Below are 24,756 nucleotides of genomic sequence, written 5' to 3'. Positions count from 1 at the left end.
CGAAAAACCAAAAAAAAAAAAAAAAAAAAAAAAAAAGGGTAACCAGAGTCACAAATTCTGTCAGTACGTTATGAGTACTGTTTGTGACACCAAATAAATGATATTTTGTAATTCCTACTTCTGGGCTATTAAGAATGAGTAAAATTAATAAAGTGTTACACAGTACTGAAAAAGGAAGAAATCTGGATTTCAGTGATTGGGGAGGGGTATAAGAAAGCATGCGGGAAATGAGGGGGTAGAATGTAGGCGGGAAGGGGAGAGTGAAAAGGAAAGAACCAGCATCTAGAATTAGCTATAATTTGGCCTCTTCCCTTGCAGGATTTCTGGAACTACCACAGGTCTGACTGAAAACAGAAACAACTGCTCAGGGAAACCCACCTCTAGCCACTCATGTGCTGCGATTAGTCTACTGTGGAGACAGGACAAAGACATTCTGTAACCCTGTGTCTATCAGAACCTACCCATAGGACTGCCTACTCCCAAGAGACCAAACAAATAAGTAGTGAGCACCTGAAGCAGTTCTTCCCCATAATCATTATAAAACTCAATATTCAGCTGGGCGGTGGTGGCGCACGCCTTTAATCCCAGCACTTGGGAGGCAGAGGCAGGTGAATCTCTGTAAGTTCGAGACCAGCCTGGTCTACAAGAGCTAGTTCCAGGACAGGCTCCAAAGCCACAGAGAAACCCTGTCTCGAAAAACCAAAAAAAAAAAATAATAATAATAATAAAAAATAAATAAAACTCAATATTCAGTATTTTGTAACATATTTTGTAACTTTGAGTATGTGTATAGAATACAGGCACCTCTATCCATTCCACCTATTGATACTCTCTAGCCACTGGAAGCTCTGCTTTAAAAAAAAATACTAATAATTTTCCCAATACCTTCTATCCCCCACTTATTTAACTTTACCCTTTATCCTGAGGAAAAATCAATGGGTCACATACAAAAGAAAGAAAAGCCTTCAGTACTCTGCCAGCATAATGATTTCTCATGAATTTTCCTTGTCCACATGGGGATATGAGAGATCAGAAAGGTTATAATCTTCACACGAACACAAGGACACATGAATTTTCCCAGGCAATCAGGACATTTACACATAATTCAAATACCCAAGATTTCTACTTCTCTTGTTTCTACAAACTACTTTTAATCTAACATCTACTGAAATATTTACTGAAATATTTTCAGATTTATTCTACTGTCTTTGTTGAGCCAACTGCACTCATATCTACCCAATTTCTGTAGGTCTATCACCATCCTCATTTCTCTACCTGTTCTTTAGTATTGCTGAATTCTTGTCTGCGTTGTCAACTACCTCAATAAAAAATTGTGTGCCTATCCCTTTAAGAGGTCAAACCCCACAGACTGAATAGGATAGGTCTCACTGACCTCTCTCTCTGGAGTTAATTAGGTCAAACAATTCCTAATTTATGGTATCTGGATCTTCCATGGTCCTTGCCACATATGCTATGCTGAACTAAATCACGTATTATGAAACCTCCTGCCACCCCATGAAAAGATATAAAAACAGATTTTCCTTTGTTGGGGTGATTTCTCTGAAGATTTTCTTTTCTAGGTTTCTCCTTTCATCACATCCTAGCAGCTATTTCTCCTATTCCCACTTATTCATTTATTTATTAATGATGGACTGATTGGGTGGTTTTCCAGGAAAGGGTTTCCTCTGTGTAGTCCTGGCTGTCCTAGAACTCACTCTGTAGAACAGGCTGACCTTGAACTCACAGAGGTCCACCTGGCTCTGTCTCCCAAGAGCTGGGATTAAATTTAGGTGTGTGCCACTACCCCGCTTACTACTACTTTTAAACTATCCTTAATGAAGTTCTTCTCCAAACATTAAAAGGACGTCTCTCTTTTCCTTTAAAGTCCTAATATGCTGTTTATGATATACTGTATTGTAACTTTTGAATGGTCTACCTCACATGGCTCCTCTGGTCATGGTGCACTCTCCCCAAAACAAACACTATTTCTAACAGGCAAGTAAGTGTCAGCGCCTTTCACAAACCACCTGCCACTCCTTCTGTATCTTATACTCTATAGCTGCCTAGTCTTTTCTCTCTTTGATCTCAAACAGGGGTGCTCTATAGTAAATGGTTTTGCTCCCCAGGAATATCTGGCAGTGTCTGAAAATATTTGTTTCAACTGGAGAGGTAGAAGGCTACAAGTGGCAACAAGTATAGGTAGAGACCCCACAAAACACAGAACATGTCGTCATAACAAAGAACGGGCTTCTTCCAAATATCAGTAATGCTAAGGGTGAGAAATCCTGCTCAAAGAAGACTTCATGAAAAATTCTCTTCTATACATGTCTCATTCACAAAATCCCTTATACAGCAAAATAAGGAAAAGGTAAGCTTTCTTAAATATTATTTCATAGAAACAGCTAATCTGTGTTCTCTATTTTTCACTTTCTGAGTTCATGACATCTGAATACAGCCTACCTTCAAATAGCTGCAACTACTATATTTCATTGCTTAAATCCCTTCCTACAGTTCACAGTAACTACAGCCTGTGGTGTAGCTTCTTTCTTCCATTCCAACCACTGCAATGCCATCAATGGGTAACTTAAGTGACTATAGAATTTCACTTGCATGACTCCTATGACTTATTTCCAGAGCAGTCTTGAAACTGCACAGCTAGATCCTTGTCCTTACTACTCAACTATCTTAAACTTAGAATCATGAATCACTCACCAATGCCTCTTTTCCAATAATCTGGTTCTTCAATTAATTAACCCTTCCAAAGATATTTATGTCCACTAGCCCTCCTGAAAGACAGCAAAAGGCTTACCTAACCTGTACCTCATCAGTAGTAGAAGGGTCTATGAATTAAATCATCCCATGTGCCACCCTCCTCCTAAATTTTCAGCCTCTTCTGCTGTCTCAAGTCTCACCAGTCTCCCAATTCTGTACTAAAATGCCCACAAAACCCACAGTGCTATTAAAACACAGAGAAAATTAAAAGTCTTAATTACTCTTCAGGAACACTTTCATGTAATTCTTGCTACAGCCTTGCAAAGCAATTCAAGTTGCTTCAATCACAAACTCTTTTCATTCTGTCAATAAACTATTTACTTAAGCACTTCCTCTTTCAAATGAGTAAGTTGATGTGTGGAACAAAACGAAATGAGGGGAAAGGTCAAATGTTTACTTGAGCATTTTCAGGTTCATCTTTAACTCTGTCTAGTAGTCCCTGCTGAGGCGCCACTGCTTTGTCATACTCATCATCCAAAGGTTCTTCTTTAATTCTAATATTTGACGCAAAGGAATTTCCCAGTTCCGAACCAATGGATTCTTTATTGGCAAATGGATAGCTGGAGTCCTAAAACACAATATAAAGGATTAATAAATATTCAAATTTAAAAATTATTCCTCTTCAGGGTTAATACCCAAAGAAAAGCTCACTGGAAATTAATTCTACGGACAGACATCAGTGTCCCTATGCCTAAAAGCTGATGAACTATAGGTCTAAATATCAAATGCAAATAAAGAACCTAAAAGCCAAGGTTGTTTTTTAAAAAAAATATCTCCAAAGATGGCCTTATGCAAATAATATTTAAAAAAAAAAAAGCAGTGCTTTTTCTAACACAAGCAGAATTTTGAAAGTGACATAAAGAAAACTTTGACACTTGCCACGGTTAACAGCAATCTACATACACACTGAAAACTTACCCTAAAGTTTGTTTCTGGGGTTTGTGGTAAATGAGTATGTAATGTTTCTTCAACTTGATTAGCTATTGAAAGAAAACAAACAAACAAACACATGTATATGAATAACAAATCTTATAAAGAATGACCTAAAAGACTATTATTTGAAATCATCTCACTATTCCAACAAAGAATGAGTGAGCTAAGTTCCAAAGAACACAAAGTTTCATTCAAAGGTCCACATAACCTGCTCTCCCCTACCATTTAGCCTTACCACACAGCTTTCCTTGCTCAAACAGAATGGTGACTTGATTTACTATGCTCTGAAAATTGTTTGTTCTCCTCTGCCACTCTGCTAAGTTCCCCAAGTTTCTGCTTTCTGTTCTAATACTTAGTTTCCAGACTCTGCTCAGTTCAAAACTCATCTCTATAGGAAAACATCCCTTGTCCACTAAGTCTCTCTCCTAAGAATTTCAAGTGAGTTAGGAATGTGTTCAGGGGTAGAGCACTTGTCTTAACACGCCAAAAGGTCTGGAGTCTAATACAAAGCATGTAAGGGAGTTAGGCAAATTCAGACTAGGTGTGGTGGCTCACACACCTGTTAAACACTTAGGAGACAAGGTAGGAGAACTGCAGTGAGTTCCAGGCCAGCTTGAGCTGAAGATTAAGACTCTGTCTCAAAAGTGAAAAGAGCAATCACGTTAACTAACACCCCAGTTATTTACTCTTCTATTATTATCTTATCTTACACATACAATCTTGGACTATTCAACTCATCATTAGCACCTCTACTTTCTAACTGTCTTATTTCTTCTATTACTAGACAAGCTCCTTCAGAAAAGACTCCCAGAACAATATCCAATAATAGATAGTAAAATATATAGATAACCTAATCACATATATTAGAAATAAAGTACATCCTTGAACAATCCTGTGTATAATAAATGTTCAGCTAACCAGTTACGCTTCTTCAAAACACTGATTTGTTCCTTCTGCAATTTATTTCCTTAGATTGTGTGAAGAAGTACATGGATTGATATGGTGTAGCTGCTTTCCTAAATATCAATTTAACATTTAGGAAAGGATTATAATCTTCTTGTAAAAGGAAAAGTCCTAAGAATACAAAGATGAGTAAGATACAAACTGACTCTCAAGAAACAAGTCAATAAATACTATAAATAAGGTGTAAAACAAAATTCTGTGGAAATATAAGAAAACCATTTTTAGGAATGACTACAAAGTGGGAAAGATTTATGAATTATGCTTCAATGGATAAGAAGTAATTTTATAGGTGTATATATACAGAGAGAGTAAAAATGAAACATCAAGAAAGGAAAGCACACAAGAAAAGTGTGATACATTAAAGAACAGGACTAGATCTAGAATAGAGGGTGCATTGTGCAAAGAGAATCAAAAGGAACTTTAATGAACTAAAACAGAAAATGGGGCACTTTGTTTCAATTCTCTAGTTTAGACTAATAGATAGGATAGCAATTTAACTCAGTGCTTACAGCACAAAGACGCTAAGTCCAACTTCAGATTCTAATATTCAACCAAAGAAAATAAACAGATGATACAAGCATCTTGCCTTTCATCAAAATATTGCAATTCAAGAAGGGGGAAAACTACGGCTTAGAGCTATTTTTCAACCACTTACACCACAACTAAATGTTATGGGGAGAAATTCAATCACTTTGAAGAATAAGGACAAAATAAAAACGAGAGCTTACAAAGAGTTTAAAACTTCATATTTCACTTAACATTACAAGTAATAAAAGCTCCATTATAGGTACTTTGTTATTGTGCTTTATGGCTCTATTCCAATAATTATTACCTGCTTTATCAAAAAAACTGCTTTTCAGCCTTGAATCCAAACCTTTATGGGGTTTATCCAACCGTTTTTCACGTTCATGATAAGTTAAGTCTCTATTTTTCTCCTTTCCAGAAAATGTCTCTTTGCTGTTTTCTCTTACTAAACAAAAATCTTTCCGTATTGATTTAAAGACAGAAACCTGATCAAACTGTTTAGGAAAGTCTTTTTTTAATTTATTTTGAATTTGCATTTCGTTTTCATTGTCTGATTCATGATGAGAGGCTCTTCTCTCTACTTCCAAACTATCATCAGTATGAATTGAAGAAACCAGATTGTCCTTTGAACTAAAATCCTGTTCATCCTCATTGTCACTACTAACGACTGGAATTCCTGCAAGATCCCCAGAGCTCAAAAAATAATCATCTTCGTCCAGCAATGAATTTTCAGATCCTGTTTGATTCGGCATTCCATAAGACATGCTGGCAAGGGTAGGAGTTAAGTTGTGGTCTGTGTCTTCAGACATTTCTGTATCCATGACACCACCTTAAAAAGTAAGAAACTGTTTAGACAAGTGACAGTACTGAGGATGACCGCAGTTATAAGGTCTGTCTGCCATTTAAACCAATATTTTTTTTTTGTCAAACAAAATATAGGTAATATTACAATAGTAATCATTTAGCATCTCTGATGAGAATATCCCTGACACTTAAGGAAACAGGAAGCCTAAACTTGAGAGACCAACTTCAGGTTACAAAGAAAACAACATGATACTGAGAAAGGAGCACCAACTCCCGAAACAGACCTATTTGCGCTGAAATTACAAAGCAAAAAAATTCTCCATCTGTATATAAAACAATCTAATACTCACCTTGGAAATTAGTTTTGTGGTGAGGCTTAATGACAGTATTTATAAAAAGCTACTCGCAAATTAAAACACAGAAAGGAATACGAAAGTGATAGTTATAATTTTAATATTATGTGTTCTGCAGAGTTGAGACTAAAACATTAATATAATGCAGGTCTTTAATCCCAGAATCCTATTTTTCTCTGCACTCACACAGATTCAATAAAGTAAAAGTTTACTATGCTAAGTATGCAAACATAAAAATAAATTTAGCTAACTTGCTACCCTTCATAACGCTAAGCCGGTCTGTCCTATTACAAAGGTTCAGCTTTCCTTCACACACCTCTTTTTTAAACAAGTTTTACCTAGCTTTACTTTAACAACAAAGCATTAGTTCACTGGTCTCAGAACTTCCCACTAGAATGCCCACAACAACCTCAGAGTCACAGCCAACTGACTGTGTAAAAAGTTTATCTCTTTGATACTGTACTTCTTCCTACATATTAATTTATTTTATACTCTGTTCATGGCTTCAATATTCTCTAAGATTCAAAGTTTTTTGTTTCACATACTCAGACTAAATTATTTTATTCATTTGCATATACCTTGACCTGTGCTATTGACTTTTTCTTTCTTTTTTGGAACCATGGTACTTTAGGATGAAAGCCAGGAGCTTGTGCATTCTAGGCAAGCACTTTCCCACAAAGATATACCCCAAGTTTAACTTCCTCTTTTCTTCCAAGATAGATTTAGTGAGGCTGGAGAGATGACTCAGTGGTTAAGAGCACTGACTGCTCTACCAGAAAACATGGGTTTGATTCTAAGCACTCAGATTGTGGCTAACAAAAACCTCTGTAACTCTAGTTCCAAAAGATTCCAATACCTTCTACTGGATGCACAGATATATGTTCAGACAAAAAAAAAAATCACACACATAATATAAAAATAAATAGAATCACGTGGTTGTGGAGCACAGCTTTAATCCCAGCACTTGTGAGGGAGAAGCAGGTGGATCTCTGTGAGTCTGAGGTCAGCCTAGTCTACAGAGCAAGTTCCAGGACAACCAAGACTGACTCATAGAGAAAACCTGTCTTGATAAACATACATGAATGAATGAATGAATGAATGAATGAATGAATGAATGAATGAATGAATGAATAGATCCCAACGTAGATTTAGGTACCTACATTTAATTAGCTGTCCTCCCCTAAGGAACTCCAACTTACCTAAGTGCAAACTCATTCACTCATTTCAAACATGCAGTTCTTATTTCTCCCTTGAGTAAATGATTCACCAACTAACAATTATTCAGGAGAAAAAATTATTTCAATTCCTCTTTCCCATGAATAAATTCTATCAATGATATTACTTCATGTCTCTAAAATTAATATCTTCTATTCAGTACCTAATTCTGACAGTCCAAATCTCTTCCTGTCCTATATTTTCAGTGCACTAAATCCACACAACTACCTACAAAGTAACTGCATCCTTACAATTCCTATGCCTAAATCACATTTAATTGGTCCAAGAATAGGCAAAAAGGATCTTGTCAAAAACAAAGTCAAGACAGAAAATATTAGTAGCATATTTGTTTAATCAGTTCAAAAAGCTTCTGTGGTTAGCTCTTTAACTTGGATCTATAATCTAATAAAAATCCTTTATTTGTTTATTTACAATCACGATGTAACTATGCAGAGTCCAAATAAAAATTTCCTTCAAGATACCGTCTCCAAAGGCATGTTTCTAAAACGTAAGTTAGTCCATAACCCTTGATGAGCTCCCACAGCCCCTGTTCTATAAAGGCAAGCCACAACCATTCATAGCACATATATGGAAAATAAGTACTACCACAGGTTATAAGGACAAAGTGTAAAGGTAAAAACTCTGATAATGGCTGCTGTTACTTACAAAGCTACAAAGATGATGGGGGGACCTACTAACAATATGACAATGGGGGGGGTGTCAAGACTGGAGTTCATAATAAAATCAAAATCAGAAAAACAGAAACCTTTATATATTTACATCAGTAAAATGCCTGATAATTAGTGCGAAATAAAAAAATAGAAAAATCCTAATTGTATGCTTTTCAAAACAGTTCACAAAGGGTTAGACTGTTCAGCAGTTAAGGGCACTTGATGCTTTTGCAGAAGACTTAATACACTTATAGAGAACTTGGGTTCAGTTCCCAGCATATATATGGTGACTCACAACCATCTGTAACACCAGTTCCAGAATCTGATGTCCCATTCTGGTCTCTGCAGGCACCAAGCACTCATGTAGCACACTTACATACATGAAAACACCCATACACATAAAATTTAAAAACTAAATCTTTAGAGCCAAGTATAGTGCCCACTCCTTTACTATCAGCGCTCAAAAAACAGAAACAGGAAGAGCTCTGTGAGTTTGAGGCCAGGCTGGTCTACATAGAGAGTTCCAGGACAGCAAGGACTACACAGAGAGATTCTGTTTTAAAATAAAGGCTACAGAATTAGCTCAGCAGTTAAAGAGAACTAGCTGATCTTCCAGAGAACCTGGGTTCAATTCCCAGGATTCATATGGCAGCTAACAACTGCCTGTAACTCCAGTTGTAGGGGATTCGACAACATCAAACAGAAAATATAGGCAGACAAAATACCAATATACATACATAATAAAAATAAAATAATTTAAAATGAACTCACACAATAGATGGTAAAGGATGCTAAATTCTTTTGTTTTGTTTTGTTTTTTTTTTTCTTTTTTGAGACACGATTTCTTTATGTAGCCCTGGCTGTCCCAGAACTGGCTTTATAGACCAGGGAAGCCTTGAACTCATTCGATCTACTTGTCTCTGCCTCCAAATGCTGAAATGAAAGATGTGCATCATATCACCTGAAACAGACACTAAAATCTGAGGGGAAATGCACAATAAAGAACTCACAGGTGAGGCATCAACATGCCTACTTTCTCATGGCACACAGCAGAGACAGGCAGGAAATGAAAGACTGCACAGAGTGAACAAAATTGGAGATATTTTCATAGCCTTGTTTTCCAATTGCTTAAAACATCATCGAAAGAGATTAGGAAGATATACAGCCCAGCATTCTACCAGCTATGAGCATTCTAAAGTCATCTTCTCTATTGAGCAAGCCATGTACTATGCACTCTCAAACTGTTTCATGAATGAAATGCATGTAATAAGGTCATCAACTTAAGTTCTACAATAAATAAAAAAAATCAATACTAACAAATAATATTGCAAGAAATTTTGATACCTATTTACATTAACAGGTAACAAGACAGAAAGAGGCAGTCAGAAAAACCTGACATGAAACTCACACGGAAATTACTTCCAGATAAATCTAAGTTCAAACATTAAAAGAAAAATAAGAGGGGGCTGGAGAGATGGCTCAGAGGTTAAGAGCACTGACTGCTCTTCCAGAGGTCCTGAGTTCAATTCCCAGCAACCACATGGTGGCTCACAACCATCTATAATGAGATCTGGTGCCCTCTACTGGCATGCAAGCATACAGGGAAGGAATATTGTATACATAATAATTTTTTTAAAAAAAGAGAGAAAAATAAAAGAAGCCATGTTACAATTATTAAGTCAGAAGGTAATAGCCAGTATTTTAATGACAAAAATTATCAGTATAAAACACAAATTTACTGAATAAAAATATAAAATAAAAATGTGACTACAAACACTAATAAAATTAATCAAAAAACAAAGGATAAAAGTTAAAATTACTTCATTGTACTGCATCACAAAAGGCAATAAAGAAACAACCAAAACATATAAAAGCAAGAATTTTAATAAACATTCCACACATAGGAAGAGACCAACAATCAACAAGAGAAATGTCAATTAATAATACAATGAGCTACAGAATGACAGTAGACAAGAATGCTACAGGACAAGGTTAGCAACTATGACCCCAAGGCCATGAAATACAGAGAGAAAAGATTGTAGCAGAGATTAAATGTGGACTTTGGAAAGCCTAAAATATGTTACTGTTAAGTCCTTAGCAAAGACTATTTCTCAACCCTTACAGTTAAATACTGATGATAGGAATGAATGTAAACAAAAAAGTTAGTTTAAGGCCAGTCTGAGCTACATAAGAATTTTTGTAGACAGACAGACAGACCGGCAGACAAACAGACTGGAAACATTTCTTTTCACCAGTGAAGCAAATTAATTACAGTACATACACTGACAGACTATTACACAGTTACTTTTAAAAATGAGGTGGCCAGATGTGGTGGCACACATCTTTAATCTCATCCTTTAGGAGGTGGATTTCTGTGAGTTTTAGGCCAGGATACACAATGAATGCTTCCCTTTTTTTGTTGTTGTTGTTTTTTGTTTTCATATTTATTTGTTTGTTTATGGTTTTTCAATATTTGGCTTCTGTATGTAGTAGCCCTTGGCTGTCCTGGAACTCGTTTAGTAGACCAGACTGGCCTCGAACTCACAGAGATCCACCTGCCTCTGCCTCCCAAGCACTGGGATTAAAAGCGTGTGCCTCTACTGCCTGGCTCCTTGTTACACTTTGTATGTGGAAGTCAGAGGACAAATTTTGGGAGTGTGTTTTCACCACTTTTATGTATTCCTTTGATCAAACTTGGGCTGTCAGGCTTATATGGCAAGTGCTTTACACATCAAGCACTTTTGCTGGCTCTTCATTTAAATTTTTCTCCCTTGTCAACAGGGAATTTAAAATGACATCATTTTCTTTCTTTTTCTTTTCTCATTTTTTTTAGAGACCCTGTTTCAGAAAAACCAAAACAAACAAAAACAAAGGGGAACATGGATATCAATACCCAAATACACAGTGTTAGGTCCAAAGCAGCCTCCCAAAATAGCAGTGCTAGTAAAAATGTCTTAAATAGAAAGACTGTTGTTGTTACTGGATAAACAGAAGTCTAAAGATTCTGTCCTCCAGGAACCTCCCTTAACCCACCCCTTCAACAGGGGACTCTAGTTCCCAGTCAATCCAAACAGCCTGCATCAGCTCAAAGACTCCCACCCTGCTGACTGTCACAAAGCCCATTTTGCTTTTCCATCATTTTGCTATTCTCTGCGAATACATATGTTTGTACACACATGTGCTCGGTGCGCATATAAGTACACACACATACATGCATGTACACACATACAAAGTGAGAGTTAGTCTTGGCAGTTAGATCCCCAATAAACCATTTTTTTTCTACCCGTGGAATGGTCCAAGTTTGGTGGTTTCACTGTGCTCTTGCTTACATTTGACGATAAAACCTGGGAAAGACTACTGCACCCCCACCCCCTAATGTGAGAGAGGGGAGAGAGAGAGAGAGAGAGAGAGAGAGAGAGAGAGAGAGAGAGAGAGAGAGAGAGAGAGAAACAAATGTTTCTCTCCTAACTGAACCAAACTGTAAATACGACCCTCCTGGGAACTGATCATTTGTTTCTGCTGGCTCTTGCCACCATCGATATTTGATTCCAAATTTTAGAGTCTGTCGTTTCAGTCCCTTCTCTCTTCCACCCCTTCTACCCATTCATCTCTCCTCAACTATTCAAGTAAGTGTCCTCTAGAAGCTGCCTGATTTGTCTCTCATTGGCTTTCTGGAACCTTGCTCTCTGTCTCTCTGTTACTTACTACAAAAGTCAGGTCGGTATGTCAGATATCCTCCCTACACCCTCTTGAGTGTCTTACCCCATGAACAAAGTACACCTGTCCAGGAGATCCTGGGCATCTGACAAGTCTGTTCCCATTTAGAGACACCCTTGGATTGACAAGTCACCATAGCACTTACCCCTTCCCATACTATTGGAATTCTCACCCTGGCAAGATTCCTATTTATGGCCCCTTTTCCTAAGCCTTTCTTTCTCACCTTGTCCTTCCTATGATGCTCCTGAAAATTCTTTTAAGGATGTCTCCTTTCTTGCCTGTTTTGTCACTCACTCTTATCTCATTCACTTGCCTGAACAAACAGAGCTAATTCCAGAACAGTCAAGGCTACACATAGAAACCCTGTCTCAGAAAAGAAAAAAGAAGAAGGAGGAGGAGGAGGAGGAGGAGGAGGAGGAGGAGGAGGAGGAGGAGGAGGAGGAGGAGGAAGGAGGAAGGAGGAGGAAGGAGGAGGAAGAAGGAGGAAGAAGAGGAGGAGGAGGAGGAGGAGGAGGAGGAGGAGGAGGAGGAGGAGGAGGAAGAGAAGAAGAAGAAGAGGAGGAGGAGGAGGAGGAGGAGGAGGAGGAGGGGGGAGGAGGAGGAGGAGGAGGAGGAGGAGGAGGAGGAGGAGGAGGAGGAGGAGGAGGAGGAGGAGGAGGAGGAGGAGAAACAAAAAAACCCACAGGAAAAAAAAAGGCAAATTCACAATTTAAAATCTTCATGGCTAGTAAGACAGGATAGTTCTACAGGTAAAGGCACTAGCTGCTAAGCCTGATGATCTGAATTCAATACCTGGGACCAACATGGTAGAAAGAGATAACCAACTACCATAAATTATCCTGTGACCTACACACACACACACACAAAAGTAAACATAATTTTTAAAAATAATTTTAAGCAAAGGAATCTCAAAAAGACATAGACCTCCAGTCCTAGTACTTAGGAAGTTGAACCAGAAGCATCACAAGTTGATGGTCAGCCTAAACTACAAAGTCCTGTGAAATAGAAAAGAAGGCAAAAGGAAAAGAATAAAGAAAGGGAGGGACAGAGACTCCTCGGTTTTATCAGCAAACTCTAATCAAAAAGTAATTATTAATCTGCTGATCATAGGAGGCAGACTGATCAAAACCACACAGAACCTTAAACTTCAATTTTATACAAATTGTGTAAGAAAATCCTTTAACAAGATAACTAACAGATACACAATATAAACGTATTAATCTTCAGCCATTCCTGGGAGTAGAATGAGAATGTAATTGATTTTGTATACAGATGTAGTGGTGGGAAGGTATATATCGTATACATATGAATGTCAAGTGAATAGGCATACAGAGGCCAGAGCAAGATGTCGGTGTTTTGCCCTATCATTCTCAGCTATTTCCTTGAGATAGGGTCTCTTACTTAACAGAAGTCTCACTATTTTGGATAAGCTAGCTAGCCAGTAATAACTCTAAGGATCTACCTGTCTACAGTCACCACCCCTTCCAAATACCGGCATTAGTGCCCAGCTTTTTATGTGGGAGTCTAATTACTGTCCTAACGCTTATAGAGCAAGCACTCTCACCCACTGAACCATCTTCCTAATCTCGTTGGTTATTTCTGGGGCTTCAGTTTTTCGAGATAAGGTCTCTCTATGTAGTCAGGGTTGTCCTAGAATTCACTATGTAGACTAGACTGGCCTCAAACTCAGAGACATGCCTGCCTCTGCCTCCTAAGTACTGAGATTGAAGGCATGCACCTGGAACCTATTTGATAAAAAAAAAAAAATCAACAGCAATTATCACCAAATGACAAAATGTTAAGAACTAGTTCAAGTGGAATCAGGAATCAGTGAAAGGTGACTATTACCTTGAATGTTATGTAATGAAGTCCTAAAAGTTAGAGTAAGAAGAATTTAATTTCCCAGCACTGAAAATAAACAAAACAAAAAAGAAATTATGTGATTTTGTAATGATCTGTTCTGTCTCTTTAAAAGACAAGCCACACCCACTCCCTCATGTCTGCTGAGACAGGCTGACCTTCAGCTTCCAGCCTGAGTTCTCTCCCTCTCTGAAGAGCCAGCTTCTGCCTCTCCCTACTTCTCCTCTTCCCCTCTTCTGTCTCTCCCTTAACTTCTCTCTCTCTTCTTCTTCTCCTCTTCTCCCTTCCCCCTCCATAAGCCACTGAATAAATATCTAACCTCACTCTGCATGGCGTGCCTATCCATGTCTCTGTCTCTTGCCCGCCTGCTGCCACATGGCCCACTGCCACTGCTTAGGGACCTGCAGCATTTCTGCTGCCTGCCACCACCGGAAATCCTCAGCATTTTTAATTTTTCCATTACAGATTTGACCAATCATTGGGAAAAAAAATTTAGATGTTTCTAAAGTACATCATATAGACAAATTTATTTTAAAATCTTGCTACATTTATTAAGGGTATTATGAGTTATTTAGACCATTCTTGTAATAGGAACATATAGATACAAATAATTTATTTTCAAAAGTAACAAAAGTTAGAAACAATGACAAAAGGGCATAATAAAAACTTATTAAAAATAATCACAAAACTTTAATGATTAAAAAGAAAGGTGTTTATAACAAAATTAGCATAACATGTAACCTGCTATTAATAAAAATATATAATAAAAACACTAATTCACTGGCTGAGAATATAGCTTGGTTGGTAGAGTTCTCATGTAGCAACCATGAAGCCTGGGTTTGATCCCCAGCAACAAAACCAGGTGCACTGGATCACACCTACAATCCCAGCACACAAGAGAGTATAGGCAAGAGGATCAGTTATTCAAGATCGTCCTCAGATACATAGCAAGCTCAAAACTACCTTGGGAAACATGAGACTCCACTCAAAAACAATATAAATGAAAACCATAGGTTCTTCAGGAAAGTAAGTATATACCTGTTTCTGTAGGACCCAGCCATGACAAGCTCAAAAGAGGCCGGAGTATCAGTAGTTTTCCCTAAGGCAATACTCGGTTGCAAGAAAAGCCACAAACTGAGATTACCCAGGCACCACCCAGGAACAGACCATCTAAAGGAAATTCCTAACTTTCCAACCATTGTATACAGGATCACTTGCCACCACACACCCTGCTAATGTAACTTTTCTGGATTTTGCCTTTAAATAATGACCTCTAGAAGGGCGAGGTATCTCCTCTCACAGCTGTGCTGACGAAGTCCCTGCTGGCTTGGATCATGCACACAATAAACCTTGCTTTTGCATTTCGGTGAGTGGGTCTCGTGGTGGTCTTTTAGGGTCCCCACAGACTGGGCATAACAGTGTCAAGGAGAATTACAATTTCCGTTTTCTTTCTTTACTGAATACCCAACCCAGTGTCTCATGTGGGGAAGGCAACCACTTTACCATTCAGATCTATATCCCCTTCCTGATATGTAGTATCATAAAATTCTTTACACAATATTTTTTAACAACAAGGCATCACATTTAGATAATCTACAAGACATTAACAAGTTCACAGACAAGATTCAGACAGACATACGCTTAAGACAAATCCAACCAAATTCTAGTACATTTTTTGCTCTTTTATGGTTTTGTTTTGCTAAGAACATGGCAAGAGGGCTCAGTCCGACCAGAGGAGTCCAGGCCATGAATACACAAAACCCCAGTGTTAGATTCACCCCAGTACCACATAAACCAGCTATAAAGACACATAGCTGTTAAGTCCAGCACTCAGGAAATGTACGCAGGAGGATCAGAAATTCAAGTTGTCCTCTGCCACAAAAGCAAGTTTGAGGCCCTTTTTCAAACAAACAACAAAATTTAGTCAAAATGTATTATGAACACGTATAAAACGCTCAATTTTTAGGGATGTTTCTCATCAGACTGTCATGACATTATATAACTAACTTAACAAGGTTTTGACTGGTACTGGTACAAATAAAAATCAAACAGTGGCTTTGCACATCATTAAGAAGAAGGTATCTACTACACAGTAATTAAAACAATTCATTAACATTGTGACAAGATAAAAAGTATCCTACCCAACACTAAATTTAAAAGTTTATCAGAAGCCAGGCGTGTTGGTGCGTGCCTTTAATACCAGCACTTGGGAGACAGAGACAGGTGGATCTCTGTGAGTTCAAGGTCAGCCAGGCTGTCCCAGGACAGTCAGGACTATACAAAGAAACTCTGCATCAAAAAACAAAACGAACAAATAAAAAATAAGGCAAAAACCAGGCTGGAGACAAGGCAAAACCAGGCTGGAGACATGGCTGAGAGGTTAATAGCACTGCCTGTTATTTCAGAGGGAATGAGTTCAATTTCCAGCAACCACATGGTAGCTCACAACCATCTATAAGATGTGATGCCTTTTCTGGTGTGGAGGCATGTATGCAAGCAGAACACTACACATATATAATAAATAAATCTTTTTTTTTAAAAAAAAAAGGCAAAACCAATGATTATTGATTGAAATATAACTGATCGTGCTTAATTTATTTATTTAGTTTTAAATAAATCTCCTATATCTAAGAATAGGCTTGAACTTGCTATGTACTAACGGTAACCATGAGCTCCTGATCCTCCTGCCTCCACTTACGAAATGTTGATTACAAGTGTATATCACCATGCCTGGTCCACACAGTGCAGGAGAATAAACCTAAGGCTTGAGCCATGCTAAGTTTGTATTCTACCAGCTGCACTATAGTTCAAATCCCTGTATCTACCTTTCCAAACCAGGATTTTCCAAACTAAAACCATGATTATCCAAAATAAAACAAAGGGGAAATTTGAACCACAAAGAAAAATAATAATCCATTTATTATCATTCAACTACATTAAAGTTAGATTCAACATATGCAAAGTATATCACAGAGGTAAAAACACTACTGCAGTAACTAGAACGTTCATTGTACCATATATTTAGAGAATTGCCATAACCCAATAAAGATCAACAGAAAATGGGCAGCAAATTAAAAAGTCATCTCATAAAATTTTAAAATGGTCAATATACATGAAAAACTATTAATGATTACTAATCAAGAAAATACAAATTGAAAACAAAATGAAGGACAAGCAGGATGGTACCTGACACCAAACCAAGCCTGGTGATCTGAGTCTGATTCACGGGACGCACATGGTAAAAGAAGAAAACAGATACCTACAAGTTGTATGCTGGCTCCTGTCTATACATTGTGGAACAAACACACACTGCACAAATACACAAATATAAATAAATGTAAAATAAATAACAACACATAAAGTGAGTTACATATTGTAAGCCCCATCTTGTTAATATTTTTCAAGTCTGACAGATAAGTATGCGCCAGACTTAAGGTGACAACAAATGCCAAAAGTGTAAACAAATGAAATTTTCACAGAAATTAATTTTGTTTCTTTGTTTCTTTGGTTTTCCCAGACAGGGTTTCTTTGTGTAGTCCTATAGACCGGTTTGGCCTCAAACTCACAGAGATCCAACTGCTTCGGTCTTTGCTGGGATTAAAGGTGTGCACCACCACTGCTCTTCTGGATTTGAATTTTGTATTCCTACAAAACTTGAGAATTTACATTCCTAAACTATACGCAATCACCTACAAAGGGAAGTAAGTAAACAAAACCTGGTGCCAACTTCAAGAACATCTGATATTCTCTTATTTATATGAGCTAATCATTGTTTTCACATTTCAAATGGCTGGTGGGAAAAAATGAAGGCCAGGCTGGCTTTGAACCCACAGAGGTCCACCTTCCTCTGCCTCTCAATTGCTGGATTAAAGGCATGCATTACCACCATGAAGGGCATTTTCTTACCTAGCAATTAACGGGGGAGGAAGAGGAGGGTCCAACCGAAGCCTTTAATCCCAACAATCAAAAAGCAGAGACAGGTGGCTCTCTGAGTTTAAGGCCAGCCTGGTATACTGATTAAGTTCCAAGACAGCCAGGGATATAGACAGAAACCGGGTCTTGAAAAACAAAAAAACAAGAGGGAAAGAAAAAAGGAAAACAAAAAAAAAAAGGTGATGACAAATCAAGCAGTGGTGGCACACATCTTTAATCCCAGCACTAGGGAGGCAGAGGCAGGCGAATCTCTGTGAGTTCGAGAAAAAAAAAAAGACAATGACAAAAAAGCAGCAGCAGCTAAGGTAGAAGTACTGGAGGCAAGTTTCTTTTTGTTCTAAGATTTATTTTTTTTATTATGTATACAGCATTCTGCCTGCATGTATGCCTGCAGACCAGATCTCACTATAGATGGTTGTGAGTCACCATGTGGTTGCTGGCAACTGAACTCAAACCCTTTGGAAGAGCAGTCAGTGCACTTAACTTCTGAGCTCTCTCTCCAATCCAAGAGAGGCAAACTTTTAAAACCAGTCTAGGTTATACAGTTCGAGGCTACAGCCTGAGCTACAGAGTGAGATCTTATTTCAAAAAGACAAGACAGAAGTAGTTGAGTAGCTCAGGGAAAGACATTTGTTGAGCAAGTCTATAGATTTGAGTTGATCCCTAGAACCCACATTTCAGTGGACAGAAAAAAAAAACCAAATTCAAAGTTGTCCTTTGCCCTTCCCATGTGTACAGTGATACACCTGGTCCCTACTCTGGACATACAATAACAAATTTAAGTTATAATTAAAAATAAATAAGAGAGCCGGGCGGTGGTGTCACGCCTTTAATCCCAGCACTTGGGAGGCAGAGGTAGGCGGATCTCTGTGAGTTCGAGACCAGCCTGGTCTACAAGAGCTAGTTCCAGGACAGGCTCCAAAGCCACAGAGAAACCCTGTCTCGAAAAACCAAAAAAAATTAAATAAATAAATAAATAAATACATAAATAAATACATAAATAAGAGAAATATATAACAAGAGTGAAACTCACTATTTTCCTATTAATAAAATAGAATTTTTGAAAGAATGAGAAGCATGTAAGTGGAATCCAAATTTTCAAAGACATCAGTATATTTCTGACCCTTCTATAATTTAACTATCCAAGGTTGTGTGTCATCTTTATTTTCCAAATAAAACTGTTCTTTACCATTTAAACGAGAAAGATATACATATAGCTTTTTACAAAATAGTATAAATTATCAAAACAAATGTTCTCAATGTAAGTGACTATTTCATGACAAATTAGCAATGCTCTCATTTTTCCTTTGAAATCCGTCAAGTTTATTCTCAAGGAATCTTACTCTATCAATGATATTAGCAGTTATTCAATGATGAGCTGGTATCTCAAGAACTTTTACTGAACATAAATCTTTAATGGAAGCTGGGCATGGTGGTGCATGTCTTTAATTCATGCATTGGCAGGAAGAGGCAGGCGGATCTTATTGTAGGAATTCTATTAATAATACACAGACCCGAGCAAAACTGTATTTACAGGAGGTATTTAAAAATTATTTGGTTAAAAAAAATGTAGTAGAGAAAAAAGTAGTGAAAATGAGCTATAATAGTGGAGGGATGAACTCTAGCTGCTGTTTTAATATTTGGTTGTCTTCCTGACCACCAACGATGAGTTCAAAGATGAGCAGAAAAATCAAGGTGGTTCAATCATAATCTTTTTAAATTAATATACATATAAGAAAGTAAAAGAAATGACAGGAAATTTCTACTCTAGAAATCAATTCATACCACTCTAGTATATATGGATATTATTTATTTTCCTGAAACTGACAACAGTATCAAATGAGTTTACAATACTGTCATTTCTGTTAGCTGACTGAATTACCAAATTGAAAGGACTGTTTAATGTTTTGACTTAAGCTTACTTTTATAATATGTGATTTTTGTCATACCATCAAATAAAAACAAGACAGAAATTTTTAAACACAATGTATAAAATTAATCTAGAACTCCAAAAGGATAAACTTCCAGAGGACAGAGAGATGGCTCAGTGGTTAATAGCACTGAATGCTCTTCCAAGAACCTGTGCTTGATTGCACACACATAACAGCTGACAACCACCCCTAACTTCAGAGGATCCAACATATACCAGACATGCATGTGATACACAGACATACAAGCAAGCCAAATATCCATATACATAAAATAAAATAATTTAAGTCAATCAAGTGGTTAAAGAGATAGCTCATCAGTTAAAAGCACGTACTGTTCTTGCAGAAAACCTGAGTTCAATTCCCATGACCTATGTTACACAACTTGTAAACTCCAGCTTCAGAAGGATCTGATGCTCTGGACTCCTCGAAGACCAGCACTCATGTGCACATACAAAGACACACACAGAAACAAAATTAAGAATAAATCTTTTTGGGGCTGGAGAGATGGCTCAGTGGTTAAGAGCATTGCCTGCTCTTCCAAAGGTCCTGAGTTCAATTCCCAGCAACCACATGGTGGCTCACAACCACCTGTAAAGAGGTCTGACGCCCTCTTCTGGCCTTCAGGCATACACACAGACAGAATATTGTATACATAATAAATAAATAAATATTAAAAAAAAAAAAGAATAAATCTTTCTTTGCTTAAAGTCAATCAAGCTAGGCACACTGGTAAATGTCTTTATTTCCAGCACTCAGGAGGCAAAAGCAGACAAGATCTTTAAGTCCAGGACCAGCCTAGTCTACATATACTGAGCTCCAGAGAAGCCCAAACTACATAGTAAGGTCCTGTCTCAAAAAAAAGTCAATCAAACAAACTTGCTTTCCGGAAACACTACAAGAAATGACGCCCATGCTCTTTTGCTGAAGACTTGCTCTTTACTTCCTCATTAAATACTGTGAAATATTTCACTGTACATCTAAAATTTCTCTTCTGAGGCTGAAGTAATATCACTCCATGGTAGAGCACTTGTTTATGAGAAGTCCTAGACTTATTCTTCAAAACGATAGATAGATAGATAGATAGATAGATAGATAGATAGATAGATAGATAGATAGATAGATAGATAGATAGATAGATAGAGGCAGACAGACAGACAGACAGACATGATGTTTCTTCTAGCTAGACTCTACTGCTTGCAAAAAGGACATTCAATAGCTAAACCCATTATAGACTAGGAGAATTATTAATTATTAGTTACCACTAAAAAAAACTGTTACCAAACTAACTGTAAGGAGAAGGAAGGTACTCAGAAACATGGAAGAAGCCGGGCGGTGGTGGCACACGCCTTTAATCCCAGCACTCGGGAGGCAGAGGCAGGTGGATCTCTGTGAGTTCGAGACCAGCCTGGTCTACAAGAGCTAGTTCCAGGACAGGCTCCAAAGCCACAGAGAAACCCTGTCTCGAAAAACCAAAAAAAAAAAAAAAAAAAAAAAAAAGAAACATGGAAGAGCAGGTAAATTAAAGAAAAAAATGCATTCCCATAAAGAATTCTAGATGACAAAATTTGCCATATATAAACAAGTGTGAACATCCTGTAAAACTCAATTCCATTCTTTGTATTTAAACTACAAAAATATTTGAACAAATAAGCAGTATAGATAGCAAAACATATTCAGTATTGTTTATAACAAAAATTTAAAATTGAGCCGGGCGGTGGTGGAGCACGCCTTTAATCCCAGCACTCGGGAGGCAGAGGCAGGCGGATCTCTGGGAGTTCGAGACCAGCCTGGTCTAGAAGAGCCAGTTCCAGGACAGGAACCAAAAGCTACCGAGAAACCCTGCCTTGAAAATCAAAAAGGAAAATAAATAAATAAATAAATAAATAAATAAATAAATAAATAAAAATTTAAGATTGTCTATATGTTTACTGAAAGGAAGCTGGTTACATTACAGTCCTGTAATAAAATACTCAGTAGCAATTAAAAGGATACATACAATAGGTCTATAGCCATGGGCACAGAAAGATGTCTATACAGTTGAACAAAAAAAGCAGGAATAATATTCATGTGGTTCCTGAACATAAACCTCATATAACACACACATGTATACATTCATAGAAAAAGTCTGGAAAGATATATAATAAACTCTTAAAGCTAGTTAAATCTTTTGCAAATAGTAATATGTTTACTTTCTACTTTATTCATTCTGTACTGCAATTGAATGTATTACTTTTATAATCTATCACACAACATCTAAAGAGACTGCAAACTAAGCAAAAGCTTTAAAGAGAAAAAAAAATAAGTGCAAGCTATACAATCCATATCGGCACAGTATTGCTATGTTTTAACACAATAAAAACTGAAAGAATATTTGCAAAAAATAAAAAAGAATCTAAACACCTCAACATAATGACATTGAGGCTAAATCAAACTGGACCATCCCACAATTCAACACTAACTAAACACCCTAATGGTTAAATGTTGAATCCAGAAATAGCCTAACTATAACCTTTTTTTTTCTCAAATAGTACTTACAGTTCTCTACAATTTCATCAAAAACTGCATCACTTTTCTGTTCAAACTGAAAAAAAAGAGAGAGAAAAATATCATTATTCTCAAATATTTCAATCTTACTTTTTGGAATTCCTTTATACTCACCAGAAGAAATTTGGTATTCTTTTTTTAAAATATTTATTTATTATGTATACAATATTCTGTTGTGTGTCTGCCTGCAGGCCAGAAGAGAGCATCAGATCTCATTTCAGATGGTTGTGAGCTACCATGTGGTTGCTGGGAATTGAACTCAGGACCCTTGGAAGAGCAGGCAATGCTCTTAACCACTGAGCCATCTCTCCAGCCCCGAAATTTGGTATTCTTAAAATCAAAGTCACCCAGGTTACAGTGGTGGCTACTGCTGAGTGTGTGGGACCTAGTCGAATAGAGTCAAGTATGGAGTAATTCTAGGTATTTAAAACAGACAAGGAGCTGGAATGAAGCAGAAGCCACTACTCCTGGAATTCATGGTACTCTGCTTTGCTTAAGCCTTCCAAGTGCTGGGATTTCAAGCATGAGCCACAGCATTTCTCAGAGACTTAACGATAGAACATTTTTGGAAGAGAACACTAACACTGCCAGAATCACACTGATAAGCGATACAAACTGATATCAGAAGGTCACCTTTGTGTATTTCAGTATGAAGCCACTTTTAATGTTTAGTAATATACTCCAAATTAATTCTACATAACTATGCTATTTGGCAATTTCTGATTTTCAGAAGTATTTTCTGGGGATTTAACAAAGTACATTGAGCACAATATATTTAAAACACTAGAATCTTCAAATTTAATATGAAAATATTAAAAACAGGAAAACCTGGCTCCTAGCTGTCCCTTACTACCCAACTTTTCTTTCCATCATTAATCAACCACATAGCAATCTTACCTACAAAATATAGATGTTATCAAAATTCCCAACATCCATTAATAATTAACTGAAGCTGGCAAGCAATATCAATTATACAAAATCAATATTAAAAAAAACAAATAAAAAACAGTAGCCTTCATTTATACCAACAGTCTATTCTCAAGAAAAGAAATTATTGGGCTAGAGAGATGGCTCAATGGTTCGGACCTCTAGTTTCACTTCCAGAGGACCCAATACCCTCTTCTGCCTTCCTTGGATACTAGGTGTGCATACATATATGCAAACAAAGCATTCATACATATAAAATAAATACTTTAAAAAAAAGAAATTAGGAAAATATTCCATTCAAAATAACACCCCCCCACAGAAGTATTTAGAAATACATCTAACCAAAGAAATGAAAGACTTTTAAAAACAAAAACTTTAAGATACTAAAAAGGGAAAAGGGAAAACACAGAAGATACTAGAGAACAGAGAGATAACCCATGCTACTAAATTGGTACAATTAATATTGTGAAATGGCTATACTACCAAAATTAATTTACAAGTTTGATGCAATACCAAGTCAAATCCCAATGTCATATTTCACACGTATAGAAAAAAATACAAGAATTCAGATAGAACCACAAAATATCACAAGTAGCCAAGCATTCTTAAGGAGTAAAAATACCACTGGCAGGTTTATAATATCTAATCTTAAATTATACTATAGAGCTAAAGTGATAAACAGTCTGATACCGGCATGGGGGAGACCAACGGAATATAATAAAGGACCCATATGTAAAACAAGGCTGTCAGGCATGGTGGCTCACACTTTTATTCCCAGCTTTAGGAGGCAGAAGTAGGCAGATCTCTGTGTTTGAGACCAGCATGGTCTACAAAGCAATTTCCAGGACAGCCAGGGCTATACAGAGAAATCGTATCTTAAAAAAACCAAACCAAAAAATAAAAAAATAAATAAAACACACACAAGTACACACACAGACACACATACAAATGATCAATAATCATTTTTTAAAATCCCTAGTCATCAATGAAATGGAAATATAAAACTACTTTGGGTTGGGGGAGGAAATAACCTATAACAGGGACTGGGAGGACATGAAGGAGGGTAAACTGTCATTGAAATGTAGTATGAGAGAATAATTTTAAAAATAATAAAAATAAACAAACAATTAAAAAAAACTTAAACAAAAAAACACAAAAAAAAAAGGGGAAAGCCAAGCAGTGGTGGCACATGCCTTCAATCCCAGCACTTGGGAGGTAGTGGCAGGCTGAACTCTGTGAGTTCAAGGAAGCCTGGTTTAGAGTGCTAGTTCAAAAACAGTCATGGCTACACAAAGAAACACTGCCTCAAAAAACAACAACAAAACAAAAAGAAAACCTACTCTGAGATAGCCCCAGTCAGAATGGTTGTCTACCATCAACAAACCTGACAACAAATGTTGGAGAGGCTGTGGAGAGAAAGAGCCCTTATTCACTGTTGATGAAATTACAAATTAATATAGCAACTGTAGAAAGGAGTTTGGAAATTTCTCAAAAAAACTACCATATGAACTACCTATCTCACTCTCAAACATACACCCAAAAAACTCCATGCCCTACCATAGAGAAATATTTGCAAGCCAATGTTTGTAAGCCCGAATATTACTGCTT

At 37.1% G+C, this 24,756-nt stretch overlaps 1 protein-coding gene across 5 annotated transcripts in view; it reads right to left on the bottom strand.

Annotated features, from left to right (window-relative positions):
- The window catches only part of Zmym4 (zinc finger MYM-type containing 4), a 127,107-nt gene that overhangs the window by 67,798 nt on the left and 34,553 nt on the right, over positions 1-24,756 (bottom strand). For 4 of the 5 annotated variants that reach the window (XM_057784085.1, XM_057784083.1, XM_057784082.1 and 1 more), the window contains 4 exons: positions 22,213-22,258; positions 5,501-6,022; positions 3,691-3,752; positions 3,170-3,340 (listed from right to left, as the gene is read on the bottom strand). In XM_057784085.1, the coding sequence (XP_057640068.1) occupies positions 3,170-3,340; positions 3,691-3,752; positions 5,501-6,022; positions 22,213-22,258 (801 nt within the window). Of the gene's footprint in view, positions 1-3,169; positions 3,341-3,690; positions 3,753-5,500; positions 6,023-9,007; positions 9,022-22,212; positions 22,259-24,756 lie in introns of those variants that run through there. The other variant, XM_057784084.1, reaches the window with a different exon arrangement.

This window comes from Chionomys nivalis, chromosome 11, assembly GCF_950005125.1.
Source record: "Chionomys nivalis chromosome 11, mChiNiv1.1, whole genome shotgun sequence".
Taxonomy (NCBI): domain Eukaryota; kingdom Metazoa; phylum Chordata; class Mammalia; order Rodentia; family Cricetidae; genus Chionomys; species Chionomys nivalis.
Note: the sequence above shows the minus strand (reverse complement) of the source record. Positions and strands in the feature narration are given on the sequence as shown.